This window comes from Malaya genurostris, chromosome 2, assembly GCF_030247185.1.
Source record: "Malaya genurostris strain Urasoe2022 chromosome 2, Malgen_1.1, whole genome shotgun sequence".
Taxonomy (NCBI): Eukaryota; Metazoa; Arthropoda; class Insecta; order Diptera; family Culicidae; genus Malaya; species Malaya genurostris.
Window position 1 is genome coordinate 144,879,330 of NC_080571.1, and position 22,052 is coordinate 144,901,381.

General features: G+C 37.8%; 1 protein-coding gene across 15 annotated transcripts in view; it reads left to right on the plus strand.

Moving 5' to 3' along the window:
* The window catches only part of LOC131426980 (innexin shaking-B), a 1,311,753-nt gene that overhangs the window by 957,215 nt on the left and 332,486 nt on the right, over window positions 1-22,052 (plus strand). For all 15 annotated transcript variants that reach the window (XM_058589825.1, XM_058589817.1, XM_058589824.1 and 12 more), the window contains 4 exons: window positions 375-529; window positions 604-668; window positions 725-891; window positions 951-1,129. In XM_058589825.1, coding sequence (XP_058445808.1) covers window positions 375-529; window positions 604-668; window positions 725-891; window positions 951-1,129 — 566 coding nt within the window. The remainder of the gene's footprint in view (window positions 1-374; window positions 530-603; window positions 669-724; window positions 892-950; window positions 1,130-22,052) is intronic.

Here is a 22,052-nt window from a genome sequence, read left to right on the forward strand (position 1 = left end):
ATTTGTTTTCCAGATGATGCTTCGATGCCCACGCTCTTATTTAGATTCTTTGAAACTAAACAATTCATTAATTAACATTTCATAATTCCCCGAAGCATGTTAGATTGTTTTGTATATATATATATATATATATATATATATATATATATATATATATATATATATATATATATATATATATATATATATATATATATATATATATATATATATATATATATATATATATATATATATATATATATATATATATATATATATATATATATATATATATATATATATATATATATATAAAAGATTCATATTCATATATACCTGCATTGATTAAATGCTCATATTCAATACAACTAAATATTGTATTTCTATTGTAGGCTATTTTATTTTATACACCAAGATGGCTGTGGAAATCATGGGAAGGAGGCAAAATTCATGCACTTATGATGGATCTCGACATAGGCATTTGCTCCGAAATCGAAAAGAAGCAAAAGAAGAAGTTGCTTCTTGACTATTTATGGGATAATTTAAGGTATGATTGGAGTAAGAATAAAAAATTTACTCTACATGAATTTCAACTTTATTTCCATTTTTGCTCGTTTCAAGATATCATAACTGGTGGGCTTATAGGTACTATATATGTGAATTTTTATCACTGGTAAATGTGATAGGTAAGATGAAATCACCATTGTCATACAAAGAACAGTTAATAATGAATCTATTTCAGGCCAAATGTTTTTAATGAATCGATTTTTCGATGGTGAGTTCATGACTTTTGGCTTAGATGTAATAGCACATATGGAAGCTGATCAGGAAGATCGTATGGACCCAATGATCTACATATTTCCTAGGATGACCAAATGCACGTTTTACAAATATGGTGTTAGTGGTGAAGTATGGTTAATATGCAATATTTTGAAATTTATTTTCCTAATATTTCCATTATGCTGCAGGTTGAACGACATGACGCCATATGCATTCTGCCGCTAAATGTAGTCAATGAGAAAATTTACATATTTTTATGGTTTTGGTTCATTATTCTAACAATATTGACGACTTTAACGTTATTCTATAGAATAATCATTATATTCTCGCCCCGAATGCGAGTATATTTATTAAGATTAAGGTTTAGGTGAGTATTGGAATTATTCAAACGAAGCTAGTTAATCCTTTCATTATCAACATGAAAATTTCTGGTATGAGTGTAACATTTGAATATAATAATAGCATAATTGCGTTACATGAACTCACAACAAATTTATTCTAACTTACGGAAATTGAGCTTTTATCACGTAAGAAGTTGCATCACTTTGTATGATTCTTGCGCTCTCATTTCACCCATGTTCGTTCTCCGTACACCCAATTGGGTTGCTCGGTAACTTTTGAGAAATAGCAATACTTATTTCAAACCCACAAAGCTTCATATAGTTAAGTGCTTCAAGCCGACGGTTCTTAATGTTTCTGTGAGGACTATTTTGTTTAAACCCTTGAACCATTCAGAGCCTGTAACGTATTGTCGTAATTTGTATTGATTTACTTATGTGTTACATTGTCTTCTTTACATTTGTATACAATTCAACCTAGTATAATAAACATACCATACAACACATCCAACTTACATGGTGTCAGAAATAAGTACGCTCACGAAATTCATTCAATTTTAACATAGTTTTCGCGAGTAAAAACCGGTTTGAGATAGCTAGAATCACTGATTAGAAACTCATTGTTCAGTACAAACTGAAGTAGCGAGTGACATCATATGACAAAGCGTTAATTTAATGAAATAAAAACGAGATATATCGTGATCCGACAACATGGCGTCGTCTATGGGATTGAAGCCGCCGAAACCAATAGTATTAGGAGAAAACATGGCAGCTCAATGGAAAAGCTGGGTTCGACAATATACATGGTTTCGACAGCAACACAACTGACAGAAAAGTCCGAGGAAGTGCAGGCGGCAACGTTCATGAGCGCAATCGGAGAAGAATGTGTTCGGATTTATGATACCTTCGGTCTGCGCCCGGATGGATAAAACAATATTGATGTAATTAGAACAAAATTCGACAAATACTTTACACCAAAATCATGCATTACGTTTGAGCGGTATAATTTTAATCAAATCATTCAACGTGAAGATGAGCAACTTGACAGTTTCGTCACCCGTGTGAAAGAGCAAGCAAAAAAGTGCTCATTTAGTGTACTACATGATTCGCTCGTCAAAGACCGAATAATAATCGTAATACAGTATACAGCGTTAGGGCCACAACTCTTAAACGACGATTTGACGTTACAAAAAACAATTGAATTGTGTCGTGATTTCGAATTGACGACAATTCAAACGAAAGCATTGGCTGGAGAATCTCATGTGGATGCGGTTAAAACAGTAAAGAAAAAAATGACTGGTGTACGTGAAGAAGATAAGGAAGAGGTATTCCACTGTAGAAAGTGTGGAAGAAAACACGAAAAACGTTCTTGTCCGGCATTCGGTAAAGCGTGTCGCAAATGTGGACTGTCTAATCACTTTGCTGCTATATGCAAATCGAAAGGTGTTGTACATACTGTACAAGCATCACAGGATAATGAGCAAGAAACCGACGAAGATTCGGATGAGTTGTTTATTGGATTGGTGGAAAATTCGGGGAAGGAAAAGGATTGGTTTGAAGTGGTGAAAATAAATAATAAAATTTTTTCGGTAAAGCTTGTCTCAGGCGCCCACTGCAATGTTGTTCCTCTATATTTAGTTAAACAACTAGGAATCAAATTAAGTGCATATAAAACGGAATACTTCGTATCGTTTTCAAATCAACGATTGAAAGTACTCGGTGAAATTAACCAAATATGTCAAATTAAAAACAGAAATGATAATATCACCTTTAAAGTAGTTGCAGTGCCTGTGGTGCCAGTGCTTGGCAAAGAAACGGGTATTGCTCAACAGTTGATAACTCGAGTGAATACTGTGCAAGAGTTTGATGATTCAGTGTATGAAGGATTAGGCTGTCTGAAGAATTATGTGTATGACATTGGTTTGATTTCAAACCCTCAATGGGAAGCAAGACCGACCCGTCACGTACCTCACAGTATCAGAGAAGCCGTGAAAATGGAATTAAAGTCGATGGAACGTCTTGGAGTGATTGAAAAAGTTCATGCTCCTACCCCGGTGGTGAACGCAATGGTATTAGTGAAACGAAAAGATAAGATACGTATCTGCATCGACCCGTCACAGGTAAATGATAATTTATTAAGACGGCACCACCCTTTCTCTACTATGGAGGAGATGGCAGCCCGACTAAAATATTCAAATTATTTTACTATTCTGGACTGTAAAAAGGGTTTCTGGAAATCAGGGTTACAGAAAGAACGTCTAAATTTTTGGCTTTTGGTACACCTTGGGGTACATATGTCTGTAAACGGCTTCCCTTTGGACTGTCATCGGCTCCAGAGGTGTTTCTAAAAGTGATGCACGACACACTTGAAAGGATTGAAGGGGTGGAGTTCTCGATGATATCATAATTTAAGCAGAAAGTACTGTAAAGCTTGCAAACATTACAAAACAAGTTTTAAACAGGCTCCACGCCGCAGGATTGAAACTGAACAAAGACAAATGCTTGTTCATTCAAAGCAGTGTAAAATTTCTCGGTCATATCTTATCAAGCGAAGGCTTGAAAGCAGATCCTGAAAAACTGGAAGCCATCGTAAAACTTAAAACACCCTCCAACAAATCTGAACTACAAAGGGCACTGGGAATGATAACATACATGGGAAAGTTTGTTCCCAATTTGTCAGACGTAACAGTTCCGTTGAGAAGCCTTTTGGTTAAGGATGTTGATTGGCAATGGGGTAGTGAGCAAGAAGATTCGTTTCAGAAAATAAAAGCTCTCATGCAATCACCTCGCATACTTAGGTACTATGATGTGAACTTGCCAGTAACACTTTCAGTAGATGCGAGTTCTCATGCCTTAGGAGCTGTTTTATCACAACAAAATCGCCCAGTAGCATACGCATCTAAGGCTTTGACATCATCAGAACTGACTTACCCCCAAATTTAGAAGGAGGCTACAGCAATTCGTTTCGCTTGTTCGAAATTCCATCAATATATATACGGTGAAAATCTCACTATTGAAACCGATCATAAGTCACTTGAATCGATATTTCGAAAACCGCTTGATCGAGCACCTCCCCGTCTACGTAGAATTAGATTGGAAGTAGCCCAATATAATCCAAAAGTCGTGTATGTGAAGAGAACAAATATTCCTATTCCTGACATTTTAAGCCGTGGTGTCGATAATACTACAACAAAAACCGAATATGATCAATTAGAAGTTCATATGGTATTACAGGTAACCAAAACCGCAAGCGAAGAGCCGAAGCAGCATACCGAAATGGATTCAGAGATGCAGACGTTGAAATCAGTAGTTATGCGAGGTTGGCCAGAAACAAGGATTGAACTATTGACGGAATTATGAAAATACTGGAGTTTTCGAGATTAGTTGGCTGTCTACGATGGATTGATATTCAAATCGAATCAAATACTCGTTCCACAACTGATGCGGAAGAATACAGAGCTGCATTCGAAGAGCGAGACAGGTTTTATTCTGGATAGGCATGGATAATGACATTCAGGAAATGGTCATCAGCGGAATAATGTAAAAAGTACTATTCTTCTGAAGGATATTCCTGGTCTTCCGTTTGAAAGAGTTGCATCAGATCTATTTCATTTTGAAGGAAATGAATATTTATTACTTGCTGATAGTTATTCGGGATTTTTTGACATCAAACAAATGCAAGAAACAACATCTAAAACCATCATTAAGCAACTAAAAGAATGGTTCTCGGTACACGGTATTCCCCAAGGATTAGAGACAGACAACAATCCGCAGTATGTTTCTACGGATTTTCGTGAATTTAGTCGTAAATGGGGGTTTGATCATCAAACTTCTAGTCCTTATTTTACAGATCGCTAAATCAATGTTTAAGAAGTGCAATGATGATCAATCGGATATTAGTCTAGCGTTACTCCACATACGGAATACACCGCGTAGCAACTCGATACCATCACCTAACGAAAGACTTATGGGACGTTTGGTGCGATCGAATACGCCGATGACATTGGAAGAACTGAGAGGGTTGCGGTAAACGTGCAACAACTCTTATAGCGCGAACGAGTAATTCAGAAAGATTTCGCGGACAGAGGAAGCATACAACCACAACAGTTTGCTGAACACGAAAATGTTTTTATACAGGACCAATCGTCGCGAAGATGGACATCTGGAACTATAGTGAAGCAACTTGATGCAAATCGTTCGTACTTAGTAACTGACGGAGAGAGAACGATATGGAATGTTCATCACTTGCGAAAATCACGTGAGAATGATCAGTTTGAAGATACTCTACAAGGCATTGTACAACCATCGGGCAAGAACTGCGACGCAAATCGAAGTATAGTAGCAGCCGAAACCAGTATCAATAAGGATTCAGGTCCATCGCTCCAGTTCAACGGTAGTTCCAGGGAAGATGAAACAGTGACGCCAACAGTAACTCGTTCGGGACGTATAGTGAAACCTTTGAGAGTAAATGAATTCGAATATTACTAAACCAGGAAGATGTAACGTATTATCGTAACTTGTATTGATTGATCTATCTATTACATTGTCTTGTTCTTTACCTTTGTATACAATACAACCTAGTATAATAAACATACCATGCAACACACCCAACTTACAGGGCCCAGGACCGATATCCACAACCGTATCTAAAAGTGATGAATAGGCAAAGTGAAACGATTATCTCAAAGGTCGATTTGCACGAGATCAACGCGAACGGATGTTAATGATGACTTTATACCACGAAAACTGTTGAATATTACTTATTCAATTCGCGTCAAGTTAGTTGGGGGTAAGAATTCTTAGTTATACTTGAATATTATAAACAGAAGTAGCAGGAGCGCAACAATTAGCAATGATGATATTGCAAACAAACAAACGCTTCGTTTGCTGGCTGTTAGAGAGAAACTAGGTCCAGAACTTTTGTTATTTCTGTAAATCAAATTGCTGCTGAATAGCGTTTAATTTCGTTTAAACGAAGTATTGAATGATAGTTAGTCAACCAGTAGGATAAAAACCCTTCTTAATCCACCTAGTGGTGTGATAATGCCTTTCGCTTTTTTCAAAGCAGTCTCATGTTTTTTTTATCATTTTATGAAATAATTTCTGACACTAATTTTGGCTCATTTTTGTCGCCAATTAATTCAGATTGATTCGAGTGGTTCACAAAAGCATGCTTCAGTGTTTATGTCACATACTCGGTATCGTTTTTCCAATCAAGCGCTTGGCATTTACGTTGCCCATTTATATGAGAAGAGTGATGCTAATCTAAAAAACCCTTCTTAATCCACCTAGTGGTGTGATAATGCCTTTCTCTTCTTTCATAACAGTCTCATGAAAATATGTTTCATACTTTTATTAAATAATTTTGGATACTAATTTTGACACCAATTAATTCAGATTGATTCAAGTAGTTCACAAAAGCATGCTTCAGTGTTTATGTCACACAGTCAGCATCATTTTTCCAAATTAGTGCTTGACATTTGCGTTGCCTATTTGTAATCAGTGATGCTAATCTAAAAAACCCTTCTTAATCCACCTAGTGGTGTGATAATGCCTTTCTCTTCTTTCATAACAGTCTCATGAAAATATGTTTCATACATTTATTAAATAATTTTAGACGCCAATTGATTCAGATTGACTCGAGTAGTTCACAAAAGCATGCTTCAGTGTTTATGTCACACAGTCAGCATCATTTTTCCAAACTAGTGCTTGACATTTGCGTTGCCTATTTGTATGAGTACAATGATGCTAATCTAAAAAAATCGGTTGAGCCATCTCTGAGAAAATTGAGCGCGTTCAAATATCTTCGAAAAGTGCACATACATACACACACATACACACACACATACACACACATACACACACACATACACACACACATACACACACACACAGAGACATTTTCCGATCTCGTCGAGCTGAGTCGAATGGTATATAACACTATGGGTCTCCGAGGCTCCGTTCGAAAGTCGGTTTTTCCAGCAATTCTAATACCTTTCTATAGAGAAAGGCAAAAAGCCTTCTTAGTCCACTTAGTGAAATTTTCATATATCTTGAAAAATCACCATAGGGGGGAGTACATGAAATTTTCGAAATCGAAAAAAAATTTTTGATGCCAAAAGGCTTAGAATTGCATGAAACGTCAAGATTTAGTGTCACCTCGAAAAAAAATTTTTTTGAAAAAATCGACTTTTTGGGACTTAGAAAAAATATGAAAATGTTTCTAAGTCCCAGAAAGTTGATTTTTTCAAAAAAATTTTTTTTTGAGATGACACTAAATTTCGATGTTTTATGCAGTTTTAAGAGTTTTGGCATCAAAAAAAATTTTCGATTTTGGAAATTTCATGTACTCCCCCCTATGGTGCTTTTTCAAGATCGATAATTGTCAAACCTTTACCACCGGGCAGCACCCCTTAAGCATGTCCGATTTAGGTCAAATTTTGCATGAAGGCTTTTTTCGAGGTGCTTGAACTTTTGAGCACTAGAACTTTACGAAAATAGAGTTGATCCCAAAATTTTGGCACCTTTATATATACAAGAGCGGTAAAAATCAACGTGTTTTGTCGGTTACGTCACTTATACCATCATATATCTGGAACCAAAAGTCACAACCATTTGATCTTCGAACTTGATCAACGGCCCGACAGTAGCTTTCAAACGAGCCCAAGTTTGTTAAAATCGGATCAGCCATCTCTGAGAAAATTGAGCGCGTTCAAATAGCACGATTTTTGTCGGTTACGTCACTTATACAATCATATCTCCGTAACCAAAAGTCACAGCCATTTGATCTTTGAGCTTGATCAATGGCCCGACAGTAGCTTTCAAACGAGCCCAAGTTTGTTAAAATCGGTTCAGCCATCTCTGAGAAAATTGAGCGCGTTCAAATAGCACGATTTTTGCCGGTTACGTCACTTATACAATCATATCTCCGGAACCAAAAGTCACAGCCATTTGATCTTCGAACTTGATCAATGGCCCGACAGTAGCTTTCAAACGAGCCCAAGTTTGTTAAAATCGGTTGAGCCATCTCTGAGAAAATTGAGCGCGTTCAAATATCTTCGAAAAGTGCACATACATACACACACACATACACACACATACACACACATACACACACACACACAGACATTTTCCGATCTCGTCGAGCTGAGTCGAATGGTATATAACACTATGGGTCTCCGAGGCTCCGTTCGAAAGTCGGTTTTTCCAGCAATTCTAATACCTTTCTATAGAGAAAGGCAAAACCCTTCTTAAGACACCTAGTGGTGTGATAATGCCTTTCTCTACTTTCATAACAGTCACATGAAAATATATTTCTTTTATTATTTTTATTAATATTTTTATGACTTTTATTATATTTTATTACTATTACTATATTACTATATTTTATTACTTTTATTAAATGATTTTGGATACTAATTTTGACACCAATTGATTCAGATTGATTTGAGTAGTTCACAAAAGCATGCTTCAGTGTTTATGTCACACAGTCAGCAGCATATTTCCAAAATAGTGCTTGACATTTGCGTTGCCTATTTGTAATCAGTGATGCTAATCTAAAAACCCTTCTTAATCCACCTAGTGATGTGATAATGCCTTTCTCTTTTTTCATCAAAATCTCATGCAAATATATTTCATACTTTTATTAATTAATTTCGGATACCAATTTGGACACCAATTGATTCAGATTGATTCGAGTAGTTCACAAAAGCATGCTTCAGTGTTTATGTCACACAGTCAGCATCATTTTTCCAAACTAGTGCTTGACATTTGCGTTGCCTATTTGTAATCAGTGATGCTAATCTAAAAAACCCTTCTTAATTCACCAAGTGGTGTGATAATGCCTTTCTCTTCTTTCATAACAGTCTCATGAAAATATGTTTCATACATTTATTAAATAATTTTAGACGCCAATTGATTCAGATTGACTCGAGTAGTTCACAAAAGCATGCTTCAGTGTTTATGTCACACAGTCAGCATCATTTTTCCAAACTAGTGCTTGACATTTGCGTTGCCTATTTGTATGAGTACAATGATGCTAATCTAAAAAAATCGGTTGAGCCATCTCTGAGAAAATTGAGCGCGTTCAAATATCTTCGAAAAGTGCACATACATACACACACATACACACACACATACACACACACATACACACACACACAGAGACATTTTCCGATCTCGTCGAGCTGAGTCGAATGGTATATAACACTATGGGTCTCCGAGGCTCCGTTCGAAAGTCGGTTTTTCCAGCAATTCTAATACCTTACTATAGAGAAAGGCAAAAAGCCTTCTTAGTCCACTTAGTGAAATTTTCATATATCTTGAAAAATCACCATAGGGGGGAGTACATGAAATTTTCGAAATCGAAAAAAAAATTTTGATGCCAAACGGCTTAGAATTACATGAAACGTCGAGATTTAGTTTCATCTCAAAAAAAAAATTTTTTTGAAAAAATCGACTTTTTGGGACTTAGAAAAAATTTGAAAATTTTTCTAGTCCCAGAAAGTTGATTTTTTCAAAAAAATTTTTTTTTGAGATGACACTAAATTTCGATGTTTTATGCAGTTTTAAGAGTTTTGGCATCAAAAAAAATTTTCGATTTTGGAAATTTCATGTACTCCCCCCTATGGTGCTTTTTCAAGATCGATAATTGTCAAACCTTTACCACCGGGCAGCACCCCTTAAGCATGTCCGATTTAGGTCAAATTTTGCATGAAGGCTTTTTTCGAGGTGCTTAAACTTTTGAGCACTAGAACTTTACGAAAATAGAGTTGATCCCAAAATTTTGGCACCTTTATATATTCAAGAGCGGTAAAAATCAACGTGTTTTGTCGGTTACGTCACTTATACCATCATATATCTGGAACCAAAAGTCACAATCATTTGATCTTCGAACTTGATCAACGGCCCGACAGTAGCTTTCAAACGAGCCCCAGTTTGTTAAAATCGGATCAGCCATCTCTGAGAAAATTGAGCGCGTTCAAATAGCACGATTTTTGTCGGTTACGTCACTTATACAATCATATCTCCGGAACCAAAAGTCACAGCCATTTGATCTTTGAGCTTGATCAATGGCCCGACAGTAGCTTTCAAACGAGCCCAAGTTTGTTAAAATCGGTTCAGCCATCTCTGAGAAAATTGAGCGCGTTCAAATAGCACGATTTTTGCCGGTTACGTCACTTATACAATCATATCTCCGGAACCAAAAGTCACAGCCATTTGATCTTCGAACTTGATCAATGGCCCAACAGTAGCTTTCAAACGAGCCCAAGTTTGTTAAAATCGGTTGAGCCATCTCTGAGAAAATTGAGCGCGTTCAAATATCTTCGAAAAGTGCACATACATACACACACACATACACACACACAGACATTTTCCGATCTCGTCGAGCTGAGTCGAATGGTATATAACACTATGGGTCTCCGAGGCTCCGTTCGAAAGTCGGTTTTTCCAGCAATTCTAATACCTTTCTATAGAGAAAGGCAAAAAGCCTTCTTAGTCCACTTAGTGGAATTTTCATATATCTTGAAAAATCACCATAGGGGGGAGTACATCAAATTTTCGAAATCGAAAAAAGTACGGGTGTGTAATGTCAGAGACATAACTGGATATCGTGAATACGAATATGACACGCTTTATTTATACTTCCGAATTCGAATTGGTAGTTGATCGATTGTTTGAATTGTGCAACTTCCCCCTCTTTCATTACTAGAATATTAAACGATGCGCCTAGACTAGATTACAGATTAGTTACATTAATCATTCTGAAACGCAATTAAATATTATGAAATAAGCAGTATAGTTCTTTATAATAAAATAATGGTGGCTCTGAAAAGAACCTTTTATGAAAGCGTTCGTGATGGAGAGTGACGAGTGGAGTTCGAATTCCGATGGATACCGTTGACTTTCGATGGATACCGCTGACTTCCTTCATCTGTTTCCAGGCTGACCAGGCTGTTGTCCGTGGGTGCGATACTGATATGGTTTGTGTAGGTATAGCGTTCACAATCGATTACAATCTTTCAGTAAAGGAAACTTCAAGTTGCTGGATTGATCAATGATACAATAGGCCTGTGATATGAAAAGTATGAAATATATCTACGGCTTTCTACATTGATGTTCCTAGCAAAAACAAGATCGATACATGTGCCTCCAAGCGTAGTAGCTTGTGAAGGATCAGATTCCATATCCAGCTTCATATACTTGCTCATGATATCAATGAATTTAATATTATCTTGTTTTGAGGCATCTATATTGGAATCCCCCACAACGACCATCGGTGTAATTTTACGAGAATATAAAAGTAAAATTTCGCTTAATTCTTTGGGAGTATTATTATGGTTCTAAGAAGAACCGATTTGAAGAATTTTGAAATTAATAACTGGATCTGAGTTCAAGAATTAAATTTCGAACATAGAACAGACTCAGAACTCAGTTGGATTTTAATTCTAGAACTACAATCATTTTCCAGAATCCAGTTCAGCACGCAGACTCTGAATTCTAAACTCATATTCCGGAACTAAGCTCTGAAATTTGAAGACGATTTTCCGCCATGAATAAAAAATGGGTTGTATAGAGGTACAGTAAAGTAAATTCCGCATAATTCTTTAGGAGTATTATTATGGTTTTAAGAACAACCGAATAGAAGTCTGGAATAGAGAACTGGACCCTGAGTTCAAGACCTAAATTTAGATCCAATAACACTCAGAATCCAGTTTCAGTCGCTGCTGGTTCTCGCCTTGGTGGCCAGCAAGCGAATGAGAGATGCGACCTGAGCATTTGAGGTTTTTAACCACGCAGAAGGTGCATTCTTTCTCGCTGCTGGTGGAAAGTTTAACTCCCGCTGCTGCTGCTGGCTGGTCCTCGCGCCTCGATGGCCAGCAAGCGAATGAGAGATGCGACCTGAGCGTTTGAGGTTTTTATTAACCACGCAGAAGGTGCATTCTCTCTCGCTGCTGGTGGAAAGTTTAACTAACGCTGCTGCTGCTGGCTGGTCCTCTCGCCTCGATGGCCAGCAAGCGAATGAGAGATGCGACCTGAGCGTTTGAGGTTTTTATTAACCACGCAGAAGGTGCATTCTAAGTCCCAGAAAGTTGATGTTTTCAAAAAAAATTTTTTTTGAGATGGCACTAAATTTCGATGTTTCATGCAGTTTTAAGAGTTTTGGCATCAAAAAAAAATGTCGATTTTGGAAATTTCATGTACTCCCCCCTATGGTGCTTTTTCAAGATCGACAATTGTCAAACCTTTACCACCAGGCAGCACCCCTTAAGCATGTCTGATTTAGATCAAATTTTGCATGAAGGCTTTTTTGAGGCTTTTTTTATTAACCACGCAGAAGGTGCATTCTCTCTCGCTGCTGGTTGAAAGTTTAACTCCCGCTGCTGCTGCTGGCTGGTCCTCGCGCCTCGATGGCCAGCAAGCGAATGAGAGATGCGACCTGAGCGTTTGAGGTTTTTATTAACCACGCAGAAGGTGCATTCTCTCTCGCTGCTGGTTGATGATTCCACTCCCACGACGTCTGCTTCCATCGAACGCACGAAAAGAAATGATCGATTTTCGACCACGGTTCCCCTTTTATACGCATTCAGTTGAAGATATGTGCCTGACTATCTCAAAATCGTCGTCCTTGCGCGAAAAACCCAAGCGAAAGTGAAAAGTTTTCCGCGTTGTTTTCAAATTTTAAGAAAACTTAATTTTTGAGTTGTTTGTGGTTATCGCACACTGTTCAAAATATTATCCTGAATTCCTGATCATATTTTTGATGAAATGGTGAAAGAATTATGTTGCTACCATTAATACAAGTCGAGATATTCGCGATTAAGGCCATCGTCCAAGTACCATGCGCGCGGGTGGTTTTAGGAAATTTTCGATGGAAATTTCGAAAAATTTGCCAAAACCGAAAACATACAGACCTTTGAAATACATTTATCTATCTACAGGGTGAAAATGGCTGGAAAATTCGGAGGGTTTTCCGAGTCTTATCAAAAATAGCTCTGAAAAATGAGTGTTTTTGTGATCTTTTACAATTATCTGGAAAAATAAAGCGATGACATAAACTTTTTTTTTCAAATAAACTTTATTATGGATACACAGATTACATTCGGACACATTTTTGGAAAACCTTTTCACGCTTTTCATAGAAAATCCACGAATTTCAAAAATTTCCACGAAATCGGTTATATGAAATTCGTTGATTTTTCATGAAAAGCGTGAAAAGGTTTTCCAAAAATGCGTCCGAATGTGATCCTTGTTGCCAGCATGAGGTTTTTTTTGAAAAAAAAATTTCATTCCATCAAATTATTTTTTCAAATAATTGTGAAAAATTACAAAAAAAGCTCATTTTTTCAGCGCTATTTTTGATAAGACTCGTAAAATCCTCCGAATTTTCCAGCCATTTTCACCCTGTAGATAGATAAAAGTATTTCAAAGGTCTGTATGTTTTTGGTTTTGTCAAATTTTTCGAAATTTCCATCGAAAATTTCCTAAAACCACCCGCGCGCATGGTACTTGGACGATGGCCTTAAGTTCTGCCCATTCTTCCATATGGCTAATTTTGAAAAGGCGCCCCATAGTAAAGTAAGTCAAAAGGATTAGAATTGCATGAAACGTCGAGATTTAGTGTCATCTCGAAAAAAAATTTTTTTGAAAAAGTCCACTTTTTGGGACTTAGAAAAAATGTGAAAATCCCAGAAAGTTGATGTTTTCAAAAAAATTTTTTTTTGAGATGGCACTAAATTTCGATGTTTCATGCAGTTTTAAGAGTTTTGGCTTAAAAAAAAATGTCGATTTTGGAAATTTCATGTACTCCCCCCTATGGTGCTTTTTCAAGATCGACAATTGTCAAACCTTTACCACCAGGCAGCACCCCTTAAGCATGTCTGATTTAGATCAAATTTTGCATGAAGGCTTTTTTCGAGGTGCTTAAACTATTGAGCACTAGAACTTTACGAAAATAGGGTTGATCCCAAAATTTTGGCACCCTTATATATATAAGAGCGGTAAAAATCAACGTGTTTTGTCGGTTACGTCACTTATACAATCATATATCTGGAACCAAAAGTCACAACCATTTGATCTTCGAACTTGATCAATGGCACGACAGTAGCTTTCAAACGAGCCCAAGTTTGTTAAAATCGGATCAGCCATCTCTGAGAAAATTGAGCGCGTTCAAATACAACGCTTTTTGTCGGTTACGTCACTTATACATTCATATCTCCGGAACCAAAAGTTACAGCCATTTGATCTTCGAACTTGACTAATGGCCCGACAGTAGCGTTCAAACGAGAATACGTTTGTTAAAATCAGTTCAGCCATCTCTGAGAAAACTGAGCGCGAAGAAATACAACGCGTTTTGTCGGTTACGTCACTTATACAATCATATCTCCGGAACCAAAAGTCACAGCCATTTGATCTTTGAACTTGATCAATGACCCGACAGTAACTTTCAAACGACTCTAATTTTGTTAAAATTAGTTCAGCTATCTCTGAGAAAATTGAGCGCGTTCAAATATCTTCGAAAAGTGCACACACACATACAGACATTTTCTGATCTCGTCGAACTGAGTCGAATGGTATATAACACTATGGGTCTCCGAGGCTCCGTTCGAAAGTCGATTTTTCCAACAATTCTAATACCTTTCTATAGAGAAAGGCAAAAATGAGTCTTTTAATCAGTATTCCGCATCGTAATTTTTTTCGTTGAATTTTCATTGTGTATTGCTATGAGCTATGAGAGCTGTGAAAAGCACATGTCCCCATTACAGCAACACCTTTATTTTATGAAACGCTCTAGCGGTGGTAGTTCACACAAAATTAATTCTGTATAAACATATGTGAATCGCGTTCGGACCTCGAAGAAACATTCGACAGTTAAGAGCCAGTCATCAATCTGTATGAACTGAATAACACATGGATCAATAAGTCCCGAGACTAAAGCAGAGATGGCGCTCGTAGTAAACCAGTAACCACGTCATTCTAGAGTACTAACCTTTGCTTGAAACGGGTCAAAATTTTAAGTCGATCCGACCAAAAACAGCTGAGTTATCGAGGTAAAGTCGTTTTGTAGTTTGTTTAAAAAATGGAAAAAACCGAGTTTCGTGTTTTGATAAAACATTGTTTTTTAATGGGTAAAAACACCGTGAAAGCGAAACAATTGATTGAAAAATGTTATCCGGACTATTATCTATTAAAAGTAACGATTTGTCGGTGGTTCGCCGAGTTTAAACGTGGTCGTACCGACACAAATGACGCGGAACGCTCGGGTAGACCTGTGGAAGCCGTTACACCGGATTTAGCCCCCAGTGACTACTGGCTCTTTGCTGATCTTAAAAAAATGTCATCGCTGAAACTGAAGCTTATTTTGAAGCGAAAGATAAATTTTTTTATAAACATGGTATTAAAAATTGGAAAAACGTTGGAACCAATGTATCACCCTACAAGGTGATTATGTTGATGAATAAAAAAAAAATTTGCAAAAAAAATGTTGTTTCCATTGTTAGTCTCGGGACTTATTGATCCATGTGTTATATTATCTTCATCACTTTTTAGCTTCGTGAGGTTAGTTTGCTTGCTATGAATTATGAGGCTAGAACATCCAAACATGAATATTCATTAATATAAGGGAGAGTGTTCGGCCGGCATGGCAAAAACACGGATCCGTTCTGCACGGTACTCACCTTCACTCGTGAGCACACCACCAGGAGTATTGAATGCTACGCTTCGTGCCCGTGTTGAAAAACACACACCGAACGCAGTAGAAAAAGCACCCGTAGCGGTGGTCGTGTAATTGTCAACCACCGGTGCTTGGATTTTCGGGCAGCACTGAAGTCGAGTGTTCCTGACTTCGGCAAACACCGAAGCCGATTTTGCCATATACGTTGCTTGTACTATAAGCACCTATAGCGCCACGGTATGACGAAAAATGCGTTTGAATGATTAATTCTTTTTTCATCAATACACGTCTGATTGAATTCAATTGATTGACAATATAACCAACGCATGGGTGCTCTTCGGTGCCTTCGCGAAATTGAAAACACTCGGCTCCGGTGTTTAACGAAACGGAAAACACGCGGTTTCGGTGTATGCCGAAGCTTGAAACACCAGTGCCAAAAATAAAACAGCGCCACGAGCACCATGGCTTCGGATATTGCGTTTCGTGTTTCTCTTTGTGCACTGGCACGCAATGGTATTTTCAATACACGCGGTGGCGGTGGTTATATGAAGCACGCAGTGCAGTGTTTATATATGCCTGGTGTTCGGTTACCGGAACCCTTTTCTTTTAAGCTTATAACTTCTGACTAAGTGCACATTATGCGGACATATATACATCAATTAAAAGCTGAAGTTCATAGCCAACAACTGAATAAGAAACTAAGTTGATTCAATCGATTGGAAGAAATTTATTATCAATTTAGTAAAGTGATATATTTTTTACATTTCAAAAAAGGTGTTCGGTTACCGGCACCCTAAGAAATTTCACTAAAAATGGAAAAATATATGTAAAGACTGCAGCTATTAAAAATAATAGATTTTTTTTCTTTTTGGAAGCGTTTTGGACAAATGTCTTTATTGTCTGATGATGATTTTGCTTTGGCTCTCTTGGTCGATGATTTGGCTGGTGGTGCCTTTGGTGTTGATTTGGCCGGTCTTCCACGTTTTTCTTAGCCGGAGCATCTGCTGTATGATCAGCTAGATGTTTAGCCGAAACTTTGGCTTGCTTTGTCTCGACAGCAACTTGCATATCGCTAACAATTTTTCACGATTTTTCGAAAAAATGGGGTGCCGGTAACCGAAATCGGTTGACATTTTGAAAATGACAAAACAAATCTTTGGTTGCGAAAATTTTGATAGCATCCGGTATTAATCACGAAATAGATCGATTTCAATTCATAAATATGCAATCATAAAAAACTTTTGTGTTAATTTTCACGCAATTAAAATTTACATTAACAGATCGGCTGAAAAGTTCGTATCGTTTCTATGAGAGGGCGCCACTAGAATTAAATCCATACCATTTTCAGTTAGTACCAACCTTCAAAAGATACGTGTATAAATTTGACAGCTGTCTGATTATTAGTTTGTGAGATATTGCATTTTGAGTGAAGCTACTTTTGTTATTGTGAAAAAAATGAAAAAAAAGGAATTTCGTGTGTTGATAAAACACTACTTTTTGATGAAAAAAAGTGCCGCCGATACCAACAAATGACTTGATGAGTGTTATCCAGACTCTGCACCGGGCGAAGCAACAATTCGTAAGTGGTTTGCAAAATTTCGTACTGGTCATATGAGCACCGAAGACGATCAACGCAGTGGACGTCCAAAAGAGGCTGTTACCGATGAAAACGTGAAAACATCCACGAAATGATTTTCAATTACCGTAAAGTGAAGTTGATCGAGATAGCTGACACCCTAAAGATATCAAAGGAACGTGTTGGACATATTATTCACGAATATTTGGATATGCTTTGTGCAAAATGGGTGCCGCGTGAGCTCACAATCGATCAAAAACAATAACGAAAAACCATGCTGAAATTGAACGAATTGGGCTTCGAATTGCTCCCTCATCCACAGTATTCTCCATATTTGGCCCCCAGTGACTTTTTCTTGTTCTCAGACCTCAAGAGAATGCTCGCTGGTAAAAAATTGAGAAGCAATGAAGAGGTTATCGCTGAAACTGAGGCCTATTTTGAGGAAAAGGGCAAATCGTACTACAAAAGTGGTATCGAAAAGTTGGAAGATCGCTATAATCGCTGTATCGCCTCTGATGGCAATTATGTTGAATAATAAAAGCGAATTTTGGCAAAAAAATGTGTGTTTCTATTAAACGATACGAACTTTTCAGCCGAACTGTTACATTACAAACACATAACATTTGTCGGAATGACGCTATCTGCTTTCTGTCAAAAATTATTGGTTGGCTTCCTATATATTTCGAAAGATAAAGTTTTAGCCTCCCGTATAATAAGAACATCTAAGAAAGGTAAACTGTTGTTTGTCTCCCTCTCGCAGGTGAATTTTATGTTCCTATGTAAATTGTTGATTGTATCCAAAAAATCCGAATCGTTACGCTTGATGATATTTTGGATACAATCAACAATTTAAATAGGAACATAAAATTCACCTGCGAGAGGGAGACAAACAACAGTTTACCTTTCTTAGATGTTCTTATTATACGGGAGGCAAAAACTTTATCTTTCGAAATATATAGGAAGCCAACCAATATAGAGCGAGTTATACCTAATATTTCTAACAATTCTCACCAACACAAAATGGCAGCATTTCACCATGTTATGTTTCACAGAATGCTAACCTTACTCCTCAGTGATGATGCGGTAGTGAAAGAGAAAAAGGCGGGTGGGTAATGTCAGCGACATAACTGGATGTCGTGAATACGAAAACAACTGACATGTTCCTTAACACTTCCGAATATCAATTGTATGAATTATGCAAGCATTCCTCTTTTTCACTTTTTTCGCAAAAACAAAGAAGGCTTCACTTGATCTCGATTACTGTGAATTTCACACAGCGAAAAGTGCACAAATCTAACCGAACTGTTCTTGATTTGCACTAAACTGAGCATAAATACCTTCGATTTGCGAACAACAAATCCTAATAGTTCTTTAGAAAACTTTTAGAGCCATTAGAACGGCTGATATTGTGTAATGCTCTCCATCGTTGTTTTTTTCCCAATGCTAATGACTGGCAGCTGTGACGTAATCGCTCTTGTCGAAAGCGAAACTAGCTGTGCAGACGACACAAAACACATCTGCTCGCAGTGGCGATAGAATCCAAACTAATTCAATTTTTGCATTTTTTTTTTTGCATAAATATCTGTTTATTAATCTTATTTTTGTGTATTACATCAACATTTTACAGTACAAGTGTTTTGACCCTTTGGCCTTTCATATTTGTTGTTCATATGATTCGTTATTAATATTAAGTGTTTTAGTTACTCTTGTTTTACATACTAATGTTTAATCATAATATTTATTTTAATTATTTATAAAATGTCTACCTACTTATAACTATCCCTAACCTAATACGTAAAAATTTTGAATTATTTGTATTTCAGAGATTGAGCACCTCTCTTCAAATTTCTTGCAGTATTGTTCGAATTTTTGTTCTAGTATATCCAGTGAGGCAATCTCATGTACTTCACTAGTCCTTGTCCAAGGGGGTAGATTTAGAATCATCTTTAAGATCTTACTTTGAATGCGTTGAAGCCTAAGTTTGTGTGTTCGTGCACAACCCCGCCAAACAGGGACTGCGTATTCAATTGCAGGGTAGATGATTTGTTTATAGACAGCCATCTGGTTCTTCAGGCACAGTTTAGATGTTCTACAAATCAGCGGATACAGAGACCTAATGAGTATGCTGCATTATTGAACGATTTTGTCAACATGTGACCTGAATATCAGATGTCTGTCAAAGGTGAGTCCTAGATAGATAACTTCGTCGGACCATTGGATGACCTCATCACCGAATCGTATACGGCATTCGTCTGATGGAACAAGTTTTGGAGATCTTGAATGTGGAAACAAGATGACCTGAGATTTTGCTGCATTGATCACAATTTTCCAGCTTGTAAAATATTCCGTTAAAGCGTCCAGACCTGTCTGTAGTTTATTTTTCAGAGCATTAATGACACGACCTTTGTAAAGAATGGCAGTATCATCAGCAAATTGTGACAGAACACCACCACCTGGAAGAGGTGGGATGTCTGATGTGAAAATGTTGTATAGAATGGGACCTAGGATACTTCCCTGGGGAACACCAGCAGGAATAGTACATCTTTCTGAAAGTGCATTATTCAGAGAAACCTGGAATGCTCTATCTGCAAGATAATTTTTGATAATTTTAATAAGATACATGGGAAAATTATACCGATGCAGTTTGAACACCAGTCCATCGTGCCACACATTATCAAATGCCTTTTCAATATCCAATATTGCCATGGCAGTCGTTTTGGACACTGATTTGTTTTGCTGGATGACGTTGTTAACCCTTGTGAGCTGGTGGATGGTGGATCTTCCTTTCCGGAACCCAAACTGTTCTTCCAGAAATATATCCTGTTCATCTGCAAAAGCAAGAATTCGCCTTTGTATTGACTTTTCAAACAGCTTGGATAGGGCAGAGAGTAAGCTGATGGGCCGATAGCTCTTGGAAAAGGAAGGATCTTTCCCCGGTTTCAAAACTGGGATACCTTTAGCTAACTTCCTCATTGAAGGGAAGTAACCAAGCTCCCAGCACCTGTTAAAAAGTTTAGCTAAGAAGACAAATGAGCGAATACTCAAATGTTTCAGCTCAATGTTGAATGTGTTGTCGAAACCGGGGGCCTTCATATTTTTGGATTTTTTCACAAAAGCCATCAGCTCATTCGCAGTGACTCTACTTTCCTCGCGAACCAAGCTGTCTGATTGGTCAACCTCAGCTACGCTATCAGCAACGGCTCTTTCATATGGACTAACAATGTTGAGTCCTAAATTGTGAGAACACACAAACTGCTGGCCTAGCGCATTTGCCTTCTCTACTGGTGTGATTAAAGGTATTCCTTCAGCTGCGTCCTGGGGTGACATCAGAGGAGGAATAGGCTTCGGTTTTTTCTTAAGCACCTTCGTTAAGGACCAGAAGGGCTTTGAATGTGGGAGAATTTCTCGAAGCTTTTGCTGGAAGTTCCTGTTGCGAAGCTCAGATATCCTTTCCTGGATTATCCTAGTTAAGTTGTTATAAGTAGTCTTCCTATCTAGGATGCCAGTTCGTTGATACTGCCTCCGGTAGATATTCCGAAGTCGGATGAGTTTCTTGGTGACACTGTCGATTTGAAGAGAGGAACTCGGCATATGATGTACTGGAACCGTCCTATCACGAGCGACTGTGATTGAATGCTGGAAGGAAGATAGGGCCGCATCGATTTCCATCGGGAATCTAGTGGCAAATCGATATTAATGAGTTGGTCGGCGATTTGTTGAAATTGGACCCAGTCGGTGCGATAATAGTTCCTCCGAGGTTGAATAGGCACTGTTTCTGGTGAAGAACCCAACGTCAATATTACTGGAAAGTGGTCAGAAGAGAGCTCGTAGAAGACAACCGGAGAGCTGTCTATGGCGATGTTGCTGATGAATATATCCAAAATGGAATGAACTCCCGATCTGGAAAGTCGCGTTGGTTGATCCGGAGCGAAGATGTTGTATTGTCCAGCTTCGTAATCTTCGGCAAGTACGAATCCGTTTCGATTCTGTCTTCTGTTTCCCCACAGCTCATGCCGTGCGTTCAGGTCCCCAGCAATGATGAATTTGTTCTGTCGTCGAGTGAGCATAGCCAGATCTCGCTTCAATGATGCACACGTACCATCTCGAAGATTGGTTTGTTTGGGGCAGTACGCTGCAATGATGATGATGGGTCCCATCGTCGATGTAATTTCAATTCCGATGGCTTCTATGAGTTGCAATTTAAAGGCTGACAGAAGCCTGTGCTGAATGGATCGTTTAATGGCAATGGCAACTCCCCCTCCTCTGGTAGTTGCCCTGTCGAGCCTGTGAATCCTGTAATTGGAAATAAAAATAGAAATTTCAGGTTTAAGATGAGTTTCAGTTAAAATAGCAATATCGGCATTCTTCTCTTGAAGAAAGTCGGACAATTCAGCAGTTTTGCTCCTGAGTGAGCAAGCATTCCAATTTAATATAACCAACTCATTATATTGCATATTCGATGATGAATTTGCCTAAGGCGTTGATTTGATCTAACCGCGTTCTGCAGTTTCGTAGTTTTGTTGTCATTGTTTCAAAAATGACGATCAGTTGTTCAGCAGAAAATAAATCACCAGAGTCATCCTTTGCTTGTGGTTGATTATTGCCCCATCCAGGAGGGATTTTTTCTTTTTGTGATCCAGCGGCTGAATCTTTTGGATTGCTGCGAGGAAATGGCGGCAAATTCGGAATATCCCTCTTCGGT